The 18,671-nt window shown below is 35.1% G+C and overlaps 1 protein-coding gene across 50 annotated transcripts in view; it reads right to left on the bottom strand.

Annotated features, from left to right (window-relative positions):
- Positions 1–10,874: 10,874 nt before the first annotated feature.
- The window catches only part of rbfox1 (RNA binding fox-1 homolog 1), a 445,822-nt gene continuing 438,025 nt past the window's right edge, over positions 10,875–18,671 (bottom strand). For 34 of the 50 annotated variants that reach the window (XM_087242557.1, XM_087242570.1, XM_087242556.1 and 31 more), the window contains 2 exons: positions 17,863–17,938; positions 10,875–12,958 (listed from right to left, as the gene is read on the bottom strand). In XM_087242557.1, the coding sequence (XP_087098683.1) occupies positions 12,836–12,958; positions 17,863–17,938 (199 nt within the window). In that variant the 3' untranslated portion in view covers positions 10,875–12,835. Of the gene's footprint in view, positions 12,959–13,377; positions 13,473–17,862; positions 17,939–18,671 lie in introns of all 50 variants that reach the window. The other 16 variants (XM_087242558.1, XM_087242553.1, XM_087242568.1 and 13 more) reach the window with 2 other exon arrangements.

Consider the following 18,671-nt stretch of genomic DNA (forward strand, 5'->3'; position numbering starts at 1 on the left):
ATGCTTACAAATGTGTCGGAAAAGCCTTCTCAACATTGAACAGGAAAATTTTTGAAAAAGTAATGCAATTTCACAGGAAGGCTAATAATTGTAACTTCAACAGTATTTGGCTGCAGTGCTTAGCATAATTGAGTACAGCCCATTTTGAAAATTAATATTTGTATCCATTTCTCAGTAAATTTAGGCAATGTATCTTAGTCACCAAACATATTTAGGAATTGAAAGATAATACAATTAAATTCAAGCAAAATATTGCAAAAATTTTACAAAACGACAACATTTCAAGTAATTGTTAACAATTGTTTTGCTTCTCTTGATTTTTCCTCTTTTTAAAATTTGTATTTAATATTTTTCTAAAACATAAACTTGGGTGTACTGGTTTTTGGTTCATTATCATAAGTTATTTTGTTAGATAAGCTCCAGATTTGGCTTCATTACTGACTAATCTAATGTATATGCACAAATATAATACTGTATAGCTTCCTATTAAGAGTATTAATTTAAAAGATAGATTTGTGAGGGGTGTACTTATTTATGCTGAGCACTGCATATGTTGAAGTGATTAGAGGTAATTGAATGGAACACTCCTGCATTTACACTTCTGCTTTTGAAAACACTATTTTGGGTAACACTTTAGGTCACAATTCAGGATATTAACATGGTATTAACTAACACTAGCTTAATAAACAATTAGCTGTTTATTGATAGTTAGTAAAGTGCTACTTGGGTTTAGGTTTTGGATAGAATTAGGGATGTAGAATAAGATCATACTGTTTATACAACAGTTCTGTCTTTTTCTTGCATCTGATTTGCTGATAGTCGTGCGATATTCTGCAAAAAACAGCACTAGTACCACATCTTCACCCTTGTTTTCTCAGCGTACATTCCAAACTACAGCTGAACAAATCATTATAAATAAGGGAAGTGACATTCTCAGTCGATCTTTTTTTTTTGTATTTTGTAGTGCTGTATTTATACCTCAAAAACTGATTTCTGGCTTTTTTTTTGGCTTAATTACTGTGAAATCTCAATTACAACAGAAATAGTGGGAAATCTCTGTGGACTGATGGCATTTCATGTCGTTCACCCTTATAATCTTAAAATGTGAGCTCCTGCTTTGTCATCACTTTAGACATTATGCTAGAGAATCATTTAAATACTAGCTCTAAAGTGATGTTTGTAAAGTAGCAATGATTTCTGCTGTTCTGACGTCAGCTGCAGATGTGAATGAATGGTGGAAGAAAGTAGTTCCTCATACAAAAGCATTTTCGACACGGGTAGCAGTGCAATATGGGTGTATAATGGCACTGGTGGGGGGCACTAATGCAAGCCTCCCACCAGTGTCAATATACAGCCATATCGCACTGCTACTCATGTGATATTGCCTATATAACTAACAGTTAATATCTTAATAATAAGCAGGTAATAAGCCAGTACTTAATAGTATGAGTTGTTGATTGTAAAAATAGCTTCAGTTTTTGTGTTTCAACCTTAAAATGGTGGGCTCATGAATTACTAAAAAGCGACTTAACTGAAAATAAGATCTAATTGGTTATAACAAATGAATCAAATGATTTTTGGGCTTGTTTTTGACACTGCAGTTGCGTCTTGTGGGAGTTGTCAACATTGGACATCCTTTGGCCTTTTGAACTGAAAAGCGTCAGGTTACATGGCAGCTTTCATGAATTCCACCGGGGCTCCAGACGAATGAAAACAAGACTCTTTCTCAAGGCATCTTAACATAGCTCTCATTTGCATTACGGGTCTGATGAGTCACTTGGAGGCTTCTGAAAAAGACAGAGCTGCAGGAGGAGGAGGAGGAGGAGGAGGAAGAAGACGAGAGCGAAGAGCTTCCCTCAGCGGTGTGCAGTCTTAGCGCTGGCAGCGACGCGAGGGCTCCCCCGGAGCAGTGTTTAGAGGCCTGGTGCCTAATCTCTGATGAAATGTCTATTATCAGAGACACTGCGGGAGAAAGTGGAGCAGAACAGATATGACGGAGAGGCGATTAGCTTCTGCCCTGCTGCCTCCTGCTTCCCTCCAGCTCACTCAGTCATTCATTCATAATGTGCACCTCCGTGTCACGAGCGCCGAAGAAAGTTTGCATGAAATCCAGCCGACTGGTGACAATTTAAGTGCGAGGGTCTGATAAAGCTCATGCAGGCAGAGAGGCCGCTAGGTGCGGTGCACAAATCTTCGATATGACAGCGACTCGTGCTGGTTGCGTTCGTGACGAATGGTAGTGTAAACTGCATCGGGATGACACTTTTTGTAATTATAAGTGTCCTGACGTATGGCCTTTTCATCCAGGGGTGCAGTCCTGCGGTCTCTCTAATGAATACATACAGTTCTGTTTTAAAGTCTATGAATGCAGGAAACAGCAGCTGCTCAAAATGACCCAAGAACAGTACTATATCAGCATCCAAACACACACAACCTTGTGACTCAATTCAGAGGCTGAATGCTTTGAAGGCAACAATCGAAAGTTAAAAGCAATGTGATAAAGGCTGTCACTAGGGATATGCTGACAACGGAGTTGCAGAACTAAATGCAAGGTTTATTAGCAGGATTGTCAGGCAAGCAACGATCGACATGGGCAAACAAATGTATTCAGGAAATCCAGACACGTGGTCAAAACACAGGCAAATAGTCAGTACAGGCAGGCAGTAGGCAATGTAAAACAAACAAAACAAAGCAAAGGTCTAACGCGGAATGGCAAGGCAAGAAAACCGCGTCGTAATGTTTATAAACAGTATAACAAGACTCAGCACATGTGTGTGTGTGTGTGTTTACACTGTATTTATAGTCCTAGTAATCAGTCTTTGACAATCCTCCAGCTGTGCATTTGCAATCAGTCAGGATCAGGAACCGGTGTGAGTGTGTGTGGTGCATGACTGGAAGTTGTAGTCCATATACCCTATGGAGCAAATGAATAGAGATTTCAGAACCTAACTGTTGTGCTCTGAGCTTTAGCTTTGCTATTTCTATGGAAATTAAATGATTATTAAAACTATAAAGTTAATGTCCTTAGTATGTACAGAGAATAAGCTTTAAACTAAGCCAAAAATACAATATGTTCACAACATCTCGACACCATATCTCCAAAATCTCCCATTCATTGAAAATTTGTTTTTAGTCCATAAATAATTGATAAATGATTTGCGTCCTGGCACACTACAGGTGTTAAGGAAATAAATGACATACCATGAGGGAATTTTCTCTTCATTTCAGCAGGTATGTAAAAAGTTTATCATTCCAAATAACAGCTTTTTCAGTTATCTGCGATTTTGTGCATAAAATGTTCCCTCAGTTTCTGGCATCACCTCCTAGCTCCTCATTTGATAATTTACTGGAGAGGTCCACAATTTGGAAAGGGATTATTTTATCACTCTACTATAAAATTATGGCACCAACTGATACATCCCATTCCTAAATAAAATCTGTGTGGGAAGACGATTTGGGAATTACAATTTCAGATGAGGATTGGAAATCAGTCTTTTACAAAATTCACAAGTCCTCCGTCTGTGCAAGACATTGACTTCTGCAGTGCAAAATTGTGCATCGTGTACACTTGACAAACCTAAAGCTCTCAAAGCACGTTCAGCATATACTGTAGATCCTGCTTGTAATCGCTGTAATTCCACCACAGCCACTCATGCACATATGCTTTGGTCTTGTATAAAGCTTAACTGCTTTTGGGACACTTTTTTAAAAACTATATCTGGGTTTTTGGGTATGTCTATCTCCCCTAGCCAACTAATTGCTATTTTTTAAATCTTTTTGCCAATGTCAAATCATCTTACAAAAATACAATCTGATTGCATAGCTTTTATTGTGCTCCTAGCCAAACGTCTAATACTGCTTAGGCGGAAGTATTAGATATCTCCAACCCCAACACAGTGGATCCATGATGTCCTCTTCTTCCTAAAGTTGGAAAAAAACAGACTGTCTAGAGCAGTGGTCACCAAACTTGTTCCTGTAGGGCCTGTGTCCTGCAGATTTTTGCTCCAACCCTAATCAAACACACCCGAACAAACTAATCAAGGTCTTACTAGGTATACTTGAAACACCCAGGCAGGTGTGTTGAGGCAAGTTGGAGCTAAACCCTGCAGGGACACCGGCCCTCCAGAACCGAGATTGGCGACCCCTGGTCTAGAGGTTCATCTAACCAGTTTAAGAAAATGTACTTAAGTTGGTACTATCTATACGTTTTGAATTATAATCAATTTCTTTAGTCTGTTTGGATCCAAAAATACAGAAAACTTCTGATTTAATGCAAACCTTCTGAAACAACAACAACAAACAAAAAACACCTTCGGTATAAGGTGCTTTTGGCAAAGATTCAAATTTTTATTTGTTCCTTGTGTGATGGATTTGTTGAATTTTAAAGGTAAGGTTGCTGTGTTTTAGTCCTATTAATGTTGTTTAATCTTTGTCTTAAGTATGTGAGCTATGATATTTGTGTTGTAAATTTATTACGCTGCAGAACAAATCGCTCCAAAAGGGGACAATAACGTTTACAGGAACAGTAACTTCCTAAAACAGTCTCAGGTAAACTCATTCAGCCTCCCACCCAACAGTTTTGGCCTCTTTTCATCTTAAAAGTGATGACCAATTTAAATGAACTAAAACTAGCAAAGGAAGAATCCAAATTCCATTAACTTTTTAGTTGATTCTAGACTCAAGAATTCTTGAACGATCACAGACAGCAGCAGCAGAATCCCAGTTTACCCCGGAGCCTGATAAGAGAGCAACGGATGACCAGTAGAGAGAAAGCCAGCATCCCCTCGCTTCAATCTGCATGCTAATCAATCCGCTCTCATTCAACCAATCAAACAGAGCAAAGAGACCCAAATTACTTCATTTAATAGGTGATTTAATTCAGAAACATAAATCATCACATTACTGACAGCTCTCATAGAGCCGGTGGGAAGGAGCGAGCTAAGCGAGAGAGACAGAATTAAAACCATCGGACCTCCTTTACCTCTCCCTGTGGACTCGGCAACATAATCTGAAGAGAACGTACATTTTTCATAATAGAATTAATAACCAATTTTAAATTATGTCCCCGACTTGTGACCCAAGATACGTTAATTATTGATCACCCATTTCTGTGAAGAGGTGTTGTAATTACCCAGCATAATGTGACTCCTTCATCACATTTAAACATTTATATTGCTTATCTTTCCAAGGAACCTCTGGCTAAGTTTTTCCAATTACACTGATCAAATCGAGAATGTGGGGTAATTCTTCTTTTCTTCAATTAGAACTATCTGTAGTATACATAATTTATGAAATTCCATCATACCTCGGCAAAATGAGAGAAAGATAATGAATATCTGCTACTTACAGTTATGCGGGGCAGACAGGTTCAGGTTTGATGACGAGAGGGCCTCATCATTCTCCAAAGCAATGTTCTTCAAAGCATGTTCAGAATATTGTCATTTGGAGGACCGTTATGCAAATGATGTTCCTCTAAAGAACTTTTCTGAAAAATCTGCAGCTGATTTTGCCTTTCAAACTTCAAAAGCAACTAAAGTTAGTTGCCCAAGAAGGGGAAAAATGCATAATTTTGGCACCTACACATCAAATTTGCAGGAGTTTTCAGCTGAAATGCATACAAGAGACAGTAAATCTTTTTTTTGTGCAAACTACGATTATATTATAAACTCATTTTGGACAACTCCTTGCACAATACAATATTATTCCATCAATAACACCTTTTAAAAAAAATCTGTTAAATCATTAAACTTGATTTGCAAACGAATCCATTTGGATTTTAAATCATGTCTTTCAATACATACAGTTAAGGTCAGAATTATTAGCCCCCCTCAGATTTTTTTTCTTCCTTTTTTAAAAATTTTCCAAATGATATTCAACAGAGCAAGGGAATTTCATAGAATGTCTGATAATTTTTTAATTATAAAGTTTTAATTAACTTTTTATAAACCATTGTAAAGTCAAATTATTAGCTCCTTTAAGTTATATTTTTCTTCGATAGTCTACAAAACAAACAATCATTATACAATAACTTGTCTAATTACCCTATCCTGCCTAGTTATCCTAATTAACCTAGTTAAGCCTTTAAATGTCACTTTAAGCTGTTTGAAAAATATCTAGTCAAATATTATTTACTATAATCATGATAAAGATAAAAGAAATCAGTTATTAGAAATGAGTTATTAAAATTATTATTTTTAGAAATGTGTTGAAAACAAAATCTTCTCTCCGTTAAACAAAAATTGGAGAGAAAAAAACAGGGGAGCTAATAATTTAGGGGGCTAATAATTCTGACTTCAACTCTATAGTAAACTTGCCATGTGACTCACCTGGTATAGTACAGCATGGCAACTGCAATCCAAAGTACACCTATGCTATTCTAATAAAACATATTTAAACAACTGTTGAACATAAACAAGCTAAAATGGCTTAATTCTCTCCATTAACAATGTTGGTTAGGTTTAGGGTAGGGCTGCGCGATTTGCAGGTTTGATGTGGTGGTTTTAATAGCACCAAAGAAAGAGCAAGCATAATCTTAAAATACGCCACACTCTCAGAAAAAAAGGTACACGGTGGTACAAATAATGTTCTTTAAGGAGCAGTTTTGAAGGTACACAATTGTTCCTATAAAACAAGTACATAGGTTTTGAACAACTCCTTCTTGAATACAATAAATATGAAAAATAAATATGACTGTAAAGGCAGAGTGATTTTATGAATAATTTCCATATTAAAACATGAAACATCATTTAAAAGCATACAGAATTTAAAGAAACTCATAAACATTTAAGATTAAGTTCTATAATACAAAACAACTGGTAAAACAAAACTATAGCTATTATAAACTAAACATTTAAAGGCATTTTTAATAAACATTTGGTAAGCATTTTCTGATAAATACATTTTCATTATTGATATCCGCACCTTTTGGCGTTTGCTTTCCATTTCCGATGTGAGCTGTCAAAAGTCTTGCATATGCAAAGTGTTCATGCAGACATTTTAGTATTGTAAAGCTAATCAAACATTGTGCATGTCTCATTACAATACTCTTGCATAATTGTATTTCTGTTTTTAAAATAAGTAAATTAAATTAAATTTTAGGTGTGGAAACTGGAGGAAATTTTTTTTTATTGTACATGAGAGAATGTATTTTTGTAACATTTTTGTGAAACGTTGTGAAATGTTTAGCAAAAAATAGATTTTTTTATTTATGTTAAATAATTTTTATTCTTTATTTTAAATGGAAAATGAAAAGAAAAAGTAAAAAAAAAAAAACTTTGTTTAAAATGTAGTTGATGTTTTATATTTACTGAAAAATGTATTTTCCCATGGTACAAATCATGTCCTCAAAGGTACAAACTGCAATGGTGCACATTTGTTTCTTTGTCATAAGGTACATTTGTCCCATAAAAAGGTACTGCCCCAGCAACCTTCTTTGGTACAACATTGCAAAATTATATCTAAAATCTTGTTCATAGATTTATAGCACCTTTAGAACCTTTACATTTAGATTGTTGCATTTTTCATATTGATTTTATGACATTCACAGTGCATTGACAATGCTTTTTTTCATACACAGTTTTAGATTTTACTTCACAGCACAAGAATTCTTGTATTAAAATGTATTTATAAATTACACATTTCAATACAAGAATTGTTGTGCTGTGAAGTACATTTATATTTGTATACTATTTGTGATAGCTGGTCCTTTAATACTAGCAGTCAGATAAATGAGCTCTCTGAATGTACCTTTAATTTGATCTCCTCAAAGAAAACACTCTTTGTATGTATCAAGCATAACTCAAGTACATGCACAGAACAACATGTGCATTTATAGCAAATAAACAAATGTAAATATTATCCTGCTTGCTTTTTGAGCATTGTCGAATGAGTTTTTAAACACCTGTGATTGGTCATTGTTTTTCCACACTCAACAGAAAGGGCTGGGATTAACTCTAATGGTTAGCAAGGCTCTGGCGTTAATCACAGATGAGTATAGTCATAGTAATGAGAGTAGCAGATGAGTGTAGTCATAGTAATAAGTGTAGCGGATGAGTGTAGCCATAATCGAATAATAATCACAGCCTTGCAATTTAAATATTGCACCATTTCAAATCGTGATTTCGGTTTAAAATTGATTAATCGTGCAGCCCTAGTTCAGGGTGAAGTTTGGTGTAGGGGTTGGCAATGATTTTTTGCTCACCAGCCACTGTGTTCTTCTAAAGACTTTAGCTATTCTGAATTTTCACTTGCCACATTAAACAAATGTGTTGTTGGGAAAATTAGTTTGATGTGATTTAAAGTTGTTTTCACCCCTTTGTATGCTGCCAATACGACCAAACAGCATTGTCTTCACTATATGAATTAAATATATTAACCTTTATTAAATCTTCAAAAACACAGCCATGAGTATTGTGTGATTTTCTGTCTTTTGTTATTTGATTAATAGCTGTGGTAACTTTAAAGGTCAATTCACACCACATTAACAAACAGCAACAGATGGCATCATATCATTTGTCTGCTGTCGTCTGTCAGACTGAGTATACAGTACTGAATCTGCACAGACTGGGTCTTAACATTTCTGAGAAGTGACAAGGTGTTAAATAGTGATTTTCCTGCATTTGCTGGCATCTGCTGATGAACTATGAATTGATCTTAAGACCTAACAACTCACAGAATCAATATACTGATACATATGTCTTATTTCTTATCTTTGTTTATGGACCCAATCATTAAAACAAGTAATTTGACATCATTTTGTGCATACTGTTGAAGTCAGAGTTATAAGTCCCCCTGAATTATTTTATTACTTTTGCCCACAATTTCTGTTTAACAGAGAATAATCTTTCAACACATTTCTAAACATAATGGTTTTAATAACTCATTTCTAATAACTGATTTATTTTATCTTTGCCATGACAATTTTTAAGACACTTAGCTTAAAGTGACATTTAAAGGCTTAAGTAGGTTAATTAGGGTAACTAGGCAGGTTAGGGGAATTAGGCAAGTTATTGTATAACGATGGTGTGATCTGTAGATTATTAGAAAAAATATAGCTTAAAGGGGCTAATAATTTTGAAAAAAATTAAAGGCTGCTTTTTATTCTAGCCGAAATAAAACAAATAAGACTTTCTTCAGAAGAAAAAATATTATCAGACATACTGTGAAAATGTCCTTGCTCTGTTAAACATAATTTGGGAAATATTAAAAAATAAAATAAATAAAAATGGGGCAAATCATTCCGACTTCAACTGTATGCACCCATCCAAGCTCAAATAGACATGAAATGTAAACAATTATCTGTGTGCTTTCTGACACCTGTGTGTGCACAAAAAAACAAAATAAAAATAAAAATAAATGTTTTTTATTATCTTTGAAGTGCACATGCAACTTTTTTGATGATGCAAATTAGTATTAAAGTTTACTATCAATCTGTGAATCTCAATGTGTACCATCTTTCTGACATTATTTTCAACTCATTTAATACTTTTGATTTATAAATATGATAATTCAATTCCTAAAAGACCATGGTCTGCGCACAAACCAACGTAATAAAAGTTGCATAGTAAACAGTTGCATTTTAGCGACATTTCACTTTCAAAAGGAAAAAAAAAGGACACATGGCTATCTGTGTGTGCACAAAAAATAATTCAATGAATTCTTAAGTTTGCTTTCATGTGAAGAGCTTAAAATTGCGTGCGACTTCAGTGATGATGCAGATTAGGGTTAAAGTTTGCTATTAATCTTTGGATCGTGACAATCCAAAATCATATATTTTTTTTCTCTCATTTAATACATTTAATTTTATAAATACAATAATAATAAAATTTTCAAAAAGCCACAATCTAAGCACAAACTAATATAGATTTTAAGTTAGAATTATTAGCCCCCCTTTTTTTTTTCTTTTTTAAATATTAAAAATATAAGTGATGTTTAAAAGAGCAAGGAAATTTTCACAGTATGTCTGATGTTTTTTCTTCTGGAGAAAGTCTTATTTGTTTTATTTTGGCTAGAATAAAAGCTGTTTTAAATTTTTAAAAAACATTTTTAGGTCAAAATTATTAGCCCCTTTAAGCTATATTTTTTCGATAGTCTACAGAACAAACCATCGTTTTACAATAACTTGCCTAATTACCCCGACCTGCATAATTAACCTATTAAGCCATCAAATGTCACTTTACACTGAATACTAGTGTCTTGAAAAATAACTAGTCAAATATTATTCATTATCATCATGGCAAAGATAAAATAAATCAGTTATTAGAGATAAATTATTAAAACTATCATGATTAGAAATGTGTTGAAAAAAATCTTTTCTCCGTTAAACAGAAATCGGGGTAAAAAATAAACAGGGGGATAATAATTCAGGGGGGCAAATCATTTTGACTTTAACTGTAAGAAAAATGTTGCAACAGTTGCGTTTGCTTGCATACTGTAGTAAAAATTTTAAATGACTTTTAGCGACGTTTCACTTTGAAAGTGAAGCAAACGTGCAGGAAGCAGCCTAATATAATTTTAGCAAAAATGTCACCACATCTTTCATGAGCCCAGGCTGAAAATAAGCCCATATTTCTTTTCTTTTATATGTGGAAATATTTGCAGGATCTGAGATCTTTCATATCCCAGATAGCGAGTGGGATAACCTAATCACGCCGCCGGAATCGGATCTTTCTCCTTCATCCTAAACACAGAGTCTTCTTAAAGGCACACAGATGACCACCTCAGACCTGGCAGCATCAATTCCACTTAACCTCCTCGGAGATGATCATTTCCCCTTCGCCTTGAGCATCGCAATGCAATTTCAGGCAATGAAATCAGATCAGAGGACAAACGCTCTCCGTCATCTGAATACAAGAAAGTTCCGAGAGCCGTTCCCGTTATCTTGAGAAACTTTATTGATGGTTATTGTTATGCAGATCATAGTGCATGCACATACAATGACAAGGAGAAAGCCTGTCCACAACACGTACTTAAAGCAGAAAGAGCAGAATCACAGCAGTGGGTAAGATATTTTTGCCAAGTTGTGTGATGTGACGCACACAGTACACAAGAGGATATTTTGCAGCCGGATAAATTGGAGCTGCTCTTTTGTTTGTATTTTTATGCAATCGAAACGTTTTATAAATACAAAATAAAGAAAAATGAGATATGTGACAAACACCTCTAATTAGGTATACTTGTAAACAACATGAAGGGAAGTCTTCGCATATGCACAGCCAAGCTGCGACTCTTCAAGAACACCTCGACAGCTTGCTTGTGTAGCACTTGTAAATGACATAGTTATCATTATTCCTATTTACATATAGATATCTTTTTCACAAGTCATATAGTTCTCAGTTTCTTGATAATCAAACAGTTTCAAAGTGTAAAGGCTGTGTTCTAGAAAATAATAGTACAAAGGATGTCACATTAAAAATGATATCAAAACGAAACACCCGAAGGAAGCAGAGAAAACGAAAGAAAACAGACAAGTGAGGAGGAGGAGGAGAAGGAGGAGAAGAAGTTGTGATGAAAAAATTGCAGGTCGTGTGTGCAAAATTGTACAGTTGACAAAAATACTATGATTATATCTACATAATGATTGCATTACTTGTAAAGTGTTGATATAAATCTGTGTATGATTCCATAAAAAATGAGACACCTTTCTCTAACAGTTGGTCTACCACACTAAATCTAAAACATTATACAGTTGTGTTTGTCGTATAAGAGAACATTTTCACTGCACAGATCAAATTTAATACACTGTTAGTTTATTTTTTCCCACTCTCAGCTTGTACAAATAAACTCTTGAGAAAAAAAAAAAACTAAACAAAACAAAAGGTAAAAGAAACTAAATTAAAATAGAACCGGCGCTATGGTCGGCGTCTTTTTTTCTTTTTTCGTTTTTTTTTTTTCGTCGTGTTTTGTCTCTCCCGTATTATAAAAGTCAGCATTTATATCAATCGACGTACTGGAAGTACCGTAATATATAAAAAGAACATCTCGTGGTAGGCCTAAACTAGCGAGGGGTTGGACTTAGGGACTAGATAATAGTTAAACAGTAAAATACTGTTGTGGTGAACTTTTCGGGGAGTTTCTACGAGCTGCTATGTATAGTTGGAATCTACACACGGAACACCCCAGGAACATAACCTTTGGCTTTGAGTAATGACTGATATAAGACAGCTTAAATAATCGATACCTCCGTGGTCTCTTTGACCGGCTCTGTGTCTCTGCTGTGCTCCTGCAACTACACTGACCTTTTACCACGCAGACGCCCGTATCTACTCGTACCCACCATCCCCTGCGTGCTCGTCCTCTACGCCACAGAACCCAAAAACAACTGAAACCAAAAGAACAAAACAAAGACGTAAAGGCAATGTCAACGAAAGCAGAAACCACTGGACGACTCTAGTCACTTACACTCTTACAAAATATGATAACCCCAAAGTGACTCGTATATTTATCATACAGAACTCATTTACATGATAAAGCCCTAACAATTTGTATCTTATTATTCTTTTTTTTTTCTTCTTCGTCTTTTTAAAATCTAGCAGCTCTCTAGATCACCACAGAAACCTCTACAGCCAACAATCTATGTAATCTTTAGAAATTAAAAACCCACAATATTAAAATACACAGCACAAAATATCTGAGGTATAAGATGAAAAATATCCGTTTTTGTCTTCTCTCTCTTGAGAGATGCTAAAATGATGCACTACTGCATGTATTGCAATACCCAGGCCTCTGAATTACTCCTCCTTTACCCCCACAGGAAGATTCTCAATAGGTTTTGAAATGTTTATTTTTTTTTGTCTGTTTTTATTATGATTTTTTGTAATGCATTTTTTGTTTGCTTTTAATATGGCGCGAAACGACTGTATCCACCTCGGTATATACTAGCCTGCAAAGAAGAAAGAACGAGACCCACATCATCGGCGTGGCTTCTGGTCTTGGCATCAGTCAAGGGTGCGAAAGCATTCTGCAAGAGAAGCCACGGGTTTGGACATGTTTAATTGACACAGCTCAGATGAGACCTATGCTAGCATTCAGACTGTTTGCTGTACATACTGTACCCCGCGGACGAAAACCAATCACGTTCCATCATGCAGCAAGCACACCGACACAGCTCATGCCAGAACAGATGCATTTAGCTACTTAAAAAAAAAAAACGCAAAAGGGCTGAAAGAAATGTACATGAGTTAACAGAGCAAATAATAATAATAAAAAAAGAAAAAGTCATGGATGCAGGGAGATCCGAATAATGGTCAGATTTTCCAGTAAATATCCTTAAAACAAGATAATTATATAACATTTAAATAACAAAAGATAAATATGAGAAAAAATGACGTTGTGGTCACATTAGTGAAATCTTGATAAATTTTGCTGTTGAAACTGTACCTTTCGGCTGCATTTACACTGCATGATTCAAGTGACCCAATTCCGAATTTTTCTCCCGTGTGGCACAGATCGGATATGGCCCATGTATGTGTAAGCTGGAAAAAAATCGAATGGAGTCTGATTTACTCAAATCAGATTCAGGCCTTGTTCATATGTGGAAATTTATCTGATCAGATCCGTGCCCTCGTGTCTGTAGTGTAAACAAGTAGATCGGATTTTCACCTATCAATTCGAGTCGCAAATCGTGCGTCATTAAAAACCATATCGAATGATGTCAGCTGTGATGCTCGGAACAGACTTCAGTAGAGTCCCAAACCTTACTTTTCATATACTAGAACAAAAAATAAGCATTTATATTGTTAAATAGCACAGATCATTGATTATTGCTTTTAATTGCTAAATGTTTCTTTTATATTCTGTTTTCTTCTCTGTCTTTAGTACTCCTATGTACAGCACTTTGGTCAACCTTGGTTGTTTTTAAATGTGCTTTATAAATACATATTGTATTGTATAACAACAAAAGATTTACAGTATACATAAAACAGAATACAGTCTCTACCGACTAGTTAATTTTTAAACAATAAGGGAACTATGAATTAATTATATAACAAATGCATGAGAGAAATAAGGGGAAAGGAGAGAGAAATATAAACATAAAAATGAATAGGCCTATTAAATACAAAACAATAAGCACAAATTCTAGAACTTTAAACATCACTCTTTAGGCTAATACTTTTTGTTTGAATATGCTAAAAATGGGTTTACATTTATTTACCTTTGCTTCCTTGTCCTCATTTGTAAGTCGCTTTGGATAAAAGCGTCTGCTAAATGACTAAATGTAAATGTAGATATAAAACTTTCCATTATATATTTGTGTAAAACTCAAAACAAGGTGTTTTGATTACGTCTTAAACAATGATTAAAATAATTTTGGATAATGAAAGCATTTAAAAAAATAAAATAAGTGAGCTCAAAATAAGTGAGCAACTCTTTAAACAGAAAAAGCAAGGTACCTCAATGTCACCTTTAAAATTTGTGCGTAAACGGCTTGACAGCAAATAAAATATTTTATAACCATATAGGATAAATATTCTTATAATTATTAAATAAAATAGTTCTTTACCTTAATTTGTTAAGAAAGCCTTAGGGTTTTGAGATTAATTATAATAATTATTTTATTAAAAGTATGTAAAACTTATTTAAGTTAATATTTAGGTTATTCACTGCAATTTATAATTTAAATTCTTCATGGAGCTGAATGCTCTATAAAGTCTGGAGTCATGGAGCTATAGTCTGTATAAAAAAGACAGAAAATAAACCTATGCAAACAATCCAGCCTTTATAAACTAATTATTTAACAAAAGATTATTACTCTAGTCAAATATTAGTTGTCATTTAATAAGCATGATACATATACAAGATAGAGATGGCATAAAAAGTGAAAAGAAGTTGTCTAATAATAAACCCGATACACACATGGTTGTTGTTATGCGCTGAACTCAGCCAATAGTGTAATATCAGTGTCGTCATCACAGCTCCTGCAGTTGCTCTTCTAACGTTGCACCGACTGAATTAATTGTCTGATCTCATGCACCACTTTAAGACAGATTTTGATCGGTCTGCGCAGAGATGCAAGAAATTGAACGCACCTTAAAACTATTGCATCACATGCATAAATCACGCCATGGACATTACATTAAGATGCCTAGTGGTTTAAAAAGGCCTAGATTAAAAGAAGATGGATAACAATGAGAACTATAGTAAAACAACTAACAGATTACAGATTAAACACATGAATGGAGAAAAGGGTGCTCTTTTATTATCAGCCGTCAGTCAGTGTCCCTTCTTTTTTTTCTGGTCATTGCATCTTGTCATTGCGTGCAGTGTAAATGCAGACAATCAGATTCGAGTAACTTTTAAATGATGATGTAAGCGGCTCATCAAAAAAAATGGATACAGCCACAAAATCGGAATTGACCATAAAGATCTGCAGTTTAAGCGCAGCCTTCAAGAGCTTGAGTATGTTATTTATTTATTTTCATTTGCTAACTGAGTATAGGAGTCAATTTCATATTAAATTAAATTTACAGAAGTGATTTTACAAACACAGAAAAAGCTAATTAAACTCAAGTAAAGGGTCTACTTTAATGTTTCTAATAACTTGTAAAATATGTTAAAATATGGGTGCAATAAAGTTGCGAAATCATTTAGCATACACATTCATGCATTCATTTTTCTTTGGCTTAGTCCAGGGGTCTCAAACTCAAATCGGCGGGGGCGGGGGGCCATGTCAGTGACTGACAATTCACAGGAGGGCCGTTTTAACATTCTAGCACAGAAAAAAAGTGGAAACCTGATGTAACTGATGCACTCAGAAATTCTTCCACAGAGTGTCAAAGCTCCTTCTTTTTGTTTCTTGTTGTACATATTGAAGGGGTAGTTTAAATTGATATGGAAAACATACAATTTAATAATAGGCATAATAATAATTATTATTATGTCAAAATCAATTTTTGCTTGAGCAAAAGTTTAACATGTAGTGTGAAACAGCTAAATGCAGTTTGGGTAACTTTATTGACTGTACTAGCAACTGCTCTTCTCAATATCATTATTTTTTGTAAAACCACAACAAAGATGGGAAAAGTATGTATTTATTCACATTTACTTTAACATGTTCAATTTCGCCAGCAGTAAAATTTATTAATGCACTTTTTTTTAATTCAAATCTTAATATGCGAATCAAGACAATCTATTAAATGAGACCATTTGAATCGATTATTAGCAAAATTATCATATTCACACCACCAGCATAGCGTGTAAGCCATGAAGAAGTGTTTGTACAACAAAATACAGGTGCTATAAAATGGATTATAATCAAATGGCCCTTGAATATTTACAAAAATATAGCTTTAGTAAAAATAGAGCACTTACAGACATATATTACAACATTTAAATCAGCCCCAGAAATAATCTGCATGTGATTTACTCTCAACCGCACACCGACAGAAACCGAATGTAACCCAAATATATAGTACAGTACCTTAAATGTCCAGTAGGTGGTTGGTCAAAACCACAAGTGTATATGCAACTGCACAGATAGTGATTCAAAAATATAAGTTTTGTTAGGCCGAAACTCTTTATATTTCTGTCAGTTGCGGGGCGGAGGGAGGAGGAAGGGGGCTGCAAAGGACCCGCGGGCCGGCAGTTTGAGACCCCTGGCATTGTCACTTATTTATCAGGAGTTGCCCCAAGGGAAATGAACCACCAGCTATTCCAGGATACGTTTTTTGCCCTTCCAGCCACATCACAGTACTGTAAAACACCCATAAACTCTCGCATTCACACACACTATGTCCAGTTTTGTTTACCCAATTCACTTACGTATAGCGCATGTTTTTGGACTTTGGGGGAAACTGAAGCACCTAGAGGAAATCCACGCGAACATGAGGAGAACATGCAAACTCCACACAGAAATGTCAAATGGTCCAGCCACGACTACAACCTGTCTTTCTGTGAGGTGACAGTGCTAACCACTGAGCCTCCGTGCCATCCCGCATTCATATTCATACACAAAAACATCCATATTCTGAGCTGGTTTGTTCTTGTTTTCTTTCAATACTTCTTCAAATGACTGATCTTCTAAATAAGTGACCATATGGGTGTTTACCAGTACTGTAAGGGGCTGAAAGGGCATCCGCTTTGTAAAACATATGCTGGATAAGTTGGCGGTTCATTCCCTGTAATGACCCATGATAAATAAAGGGACTAAGCTGAAGGAAAATGAATGAATGAATATGAGACTTATTAGATTTATATAAACTATACATGTTTGACCACACTTTTGAAGAATAAACTAACAAACTAATCAAATATAATCTAAAATAATTACAATTATAATAAAAAACAAGCTTTTTTACAGAAAAACTAGACAAAATAGTCAAATTGATCTTTACAAAATGCATTTTGTACACAAAGTGGACATTTCTGTGATCAAACACACACAAGTGGCAAGTCGCAATGGGCAACCGGAGACTTTCATCACGCCGTCTTTCCTCAAACTCGCTCCCTCTTTTAGCTGTTGCTACAGCACCACTTAGGTGATGGATTTAATTATCAAAATGACTAATTATTCCATTAAGGGGAGCGCTCGGCTAGGTGATATTCACAAAATTAGAAATATAATAACTAACATGCACTACACTGCCAAGAAATTAAGACATTTATCACGTTTACTGGGAGGATTAATGTGGCATTTCAGCTGCCGTTAGCACAAGAGACAAATTCAATTAAGTTTAAGTGAGGAGATGTCAGCAGTGCTAAAATCCATGCAGGAGGAAAAGGTGGGAAGAAAAGGGAAAAGAATGAGCGTACATGACAAGCGTGCACCGAGAAAAGAGCGGGGAAGGGATAAATAAAGGAGTAATGAGGAAAGAGCGAGGGGAAAAAAAAGAAAGAAAGGAGGTAGAGAAATAAATGTGTGCTCACCATGGCACCAACGCTGTATGTGGCTGCTGGAGCAAGTGCGTGGTTGTAGGGGTCGGCAGCATAAACTCGTCCGTAACTGTGGAGAAATAAAGAGATGGTCAGGTTATGGTGGTACGGTGAAAAACGCTCCTTGTACTGTATGTACAAACACAAATATCATACAATCATCTATACGACACCACAGACTGAAGCAACTACATATGGTGATGATTTGAGAGTGTTTGGAGAATGACAATCAGATGACAAGTCAGAGGAGAAAATCACACGGCTCTTGCAGTCATGCCGCACAGTTTAGAGGAAGACATCACCGTTTGAAAGTTGAAGGGCCGCTTGTGCAAGACTACACTTGGATTGATATAACAGTGCGATTGCAGCACTTACGGCTATACAGCATCTGTTTGTATGTACAAGCTTTGGCAAATTGGTATCAGGAGGAATTTTTTTGGAGTTCAATGAGCTTGCACAAAAAAGCCCTTCAATTTTTTAGTACTTTAATTTGGGCATATTGATCAAAAAGGCAAAAAAATACATCACAGGATGAAATAAACACAAAACAAACAGACCAAAGATCAATGTTTCACAGTACTTGAGCTGAAAAAATCCTAAACAGATCATTTATTCTTTATTCTCATTTGGGGCTGACTTGATGAAAATGTTGCAGGATGTTTTAGTGGGAATAAATGGATAGTTCATCCAAAAAATACAAAAAAGAAAAGAAAATTTGATGTTTATCTATTTACCCTGAGGCCATCCAAGACTTTATTCTCTTTAGTAGAACATGAAAGCAAATTTTTAGCTGAAAATGTGGT

Source organism: Danio rerio, chromosome 3 (assembly GCF_052040795.2).
Source record: "Danio rerio strain M-AB ecotype USA chromosome 3, GRCz13ab, whole genome shotgun sequence".
Lineage (NCBI taxonomy): Eukaryota > Metazoa > Chordata > Actinopteri > Cypriniformes > Danionidae > Danio > Danio rerio.